The sequence below is a fragment of the Carlito syrichta genome, unplaced genomic scaffold (assembly GCF_000164805.1).
Source record: "Carlito syrichta isolate Samal-C Ts95f unplaced genomic scaffold, Tarsius_syrichta-2.0.1 Scaffold303049, whole genome shotgun sequence".
Taxonomy (NCBI): domain Eukaryota; kingdom Metazoa; phylum Chordata; class Mammalia; order Primates; family Tarsiidae; genus Carlito; species Carlito syrichta.
In genome coordinates, this window is record NW_007247145.1 from 29,009 (window position 1) to 29,769 (window position 761).

At 69.3% G+C, this 761-nt stretch overlaps 1 protein-coding gene across 1 annotated transcript in view; it reads left to right on the forward strand.

The window, feature by feature from the left end:
• Positions 1-761, forward strand: part of MAML3 (mastermind like transcriptional coactivator 3) — a 486,970-nt gene that overhangs the window by 416 nt on the left and 485,793 nt on the right. Inside the window, exon 1 of the mRNA XM_021712078.1 lies at positions 1-164. This exon is cut by the window's left edge and continues 416 nt beyond it. Coding sequence (XP_021567753.1) covers positions 1-164 — 164 coding nt within the window. The remainder of the gene's footprint in view (positions 165-761) is intronic.

The window sequence follows — 761 nt, forward strand, 5'->3', positions numbered from 1 at the left end:
AGCTGGAGCTGGAGCGCCGGGACACCGTGAGCCTCTACCAGCGGACCCTGGAGCAGAGGGCCAAGAAATCGGGCGCCGGCGCCGGCAAGCAGCAGCACGCGAGCAAACCCCAGCAAGATGCGGAGGCTGCCTCGGCGGAGCAGCGGAACCACACGCTGATCATGGTGAGTGCGCGCCGGCAGCGGGCTCGGGGCGCGCGTGGCGGCGGCGGCGGCGGTGGGGGGGGGCGTGGAGCTTCTTACACGGGGCGCGAGGGGCCGGTTTGCACGGTGGGTGAGGGGGGCCGGAGCCCAAGGGTTAACGTCAACTTTTCTCTGGGAAAAAGCCGCCGTCGCCGCTACCTGTTAATCTGTCAGGGTTGTCAGGTTTGGGGAGGAGGGGGCGAAGACGGTCACGACCGCGGGGGGCGGAGGGAGCCCGGAGCGGCGTCGGAGCGAGGTGCTGGAAAAGTTTCCCCCCTCCTTTCTTAGGTGCCGGTTCGAAAGAGCGAGCCCCTGAGTTGAAACCTCGCTCTTCCTCTGCCCCGCGCCCCCCTCCACCTCGCGCCGCGCCGCCCGCCTCCCCCGACCGGCCCCTCTCCGCACACCAGTCGGGTGCAGGGAGAGATCGATGCCGTCGCAGATGCAGGGCGGGCACCAGGCCCTCCACCCCTGGGGCGCGGGGGGCGGAGGGGGCAGGAGAGCCTCTCGCCTCCCCTCCCCGACTCTCACCCCCTTGGGGCTGAGAAAGTCTGAGAGTTTTGTGAATGAACTTTGAAGTGG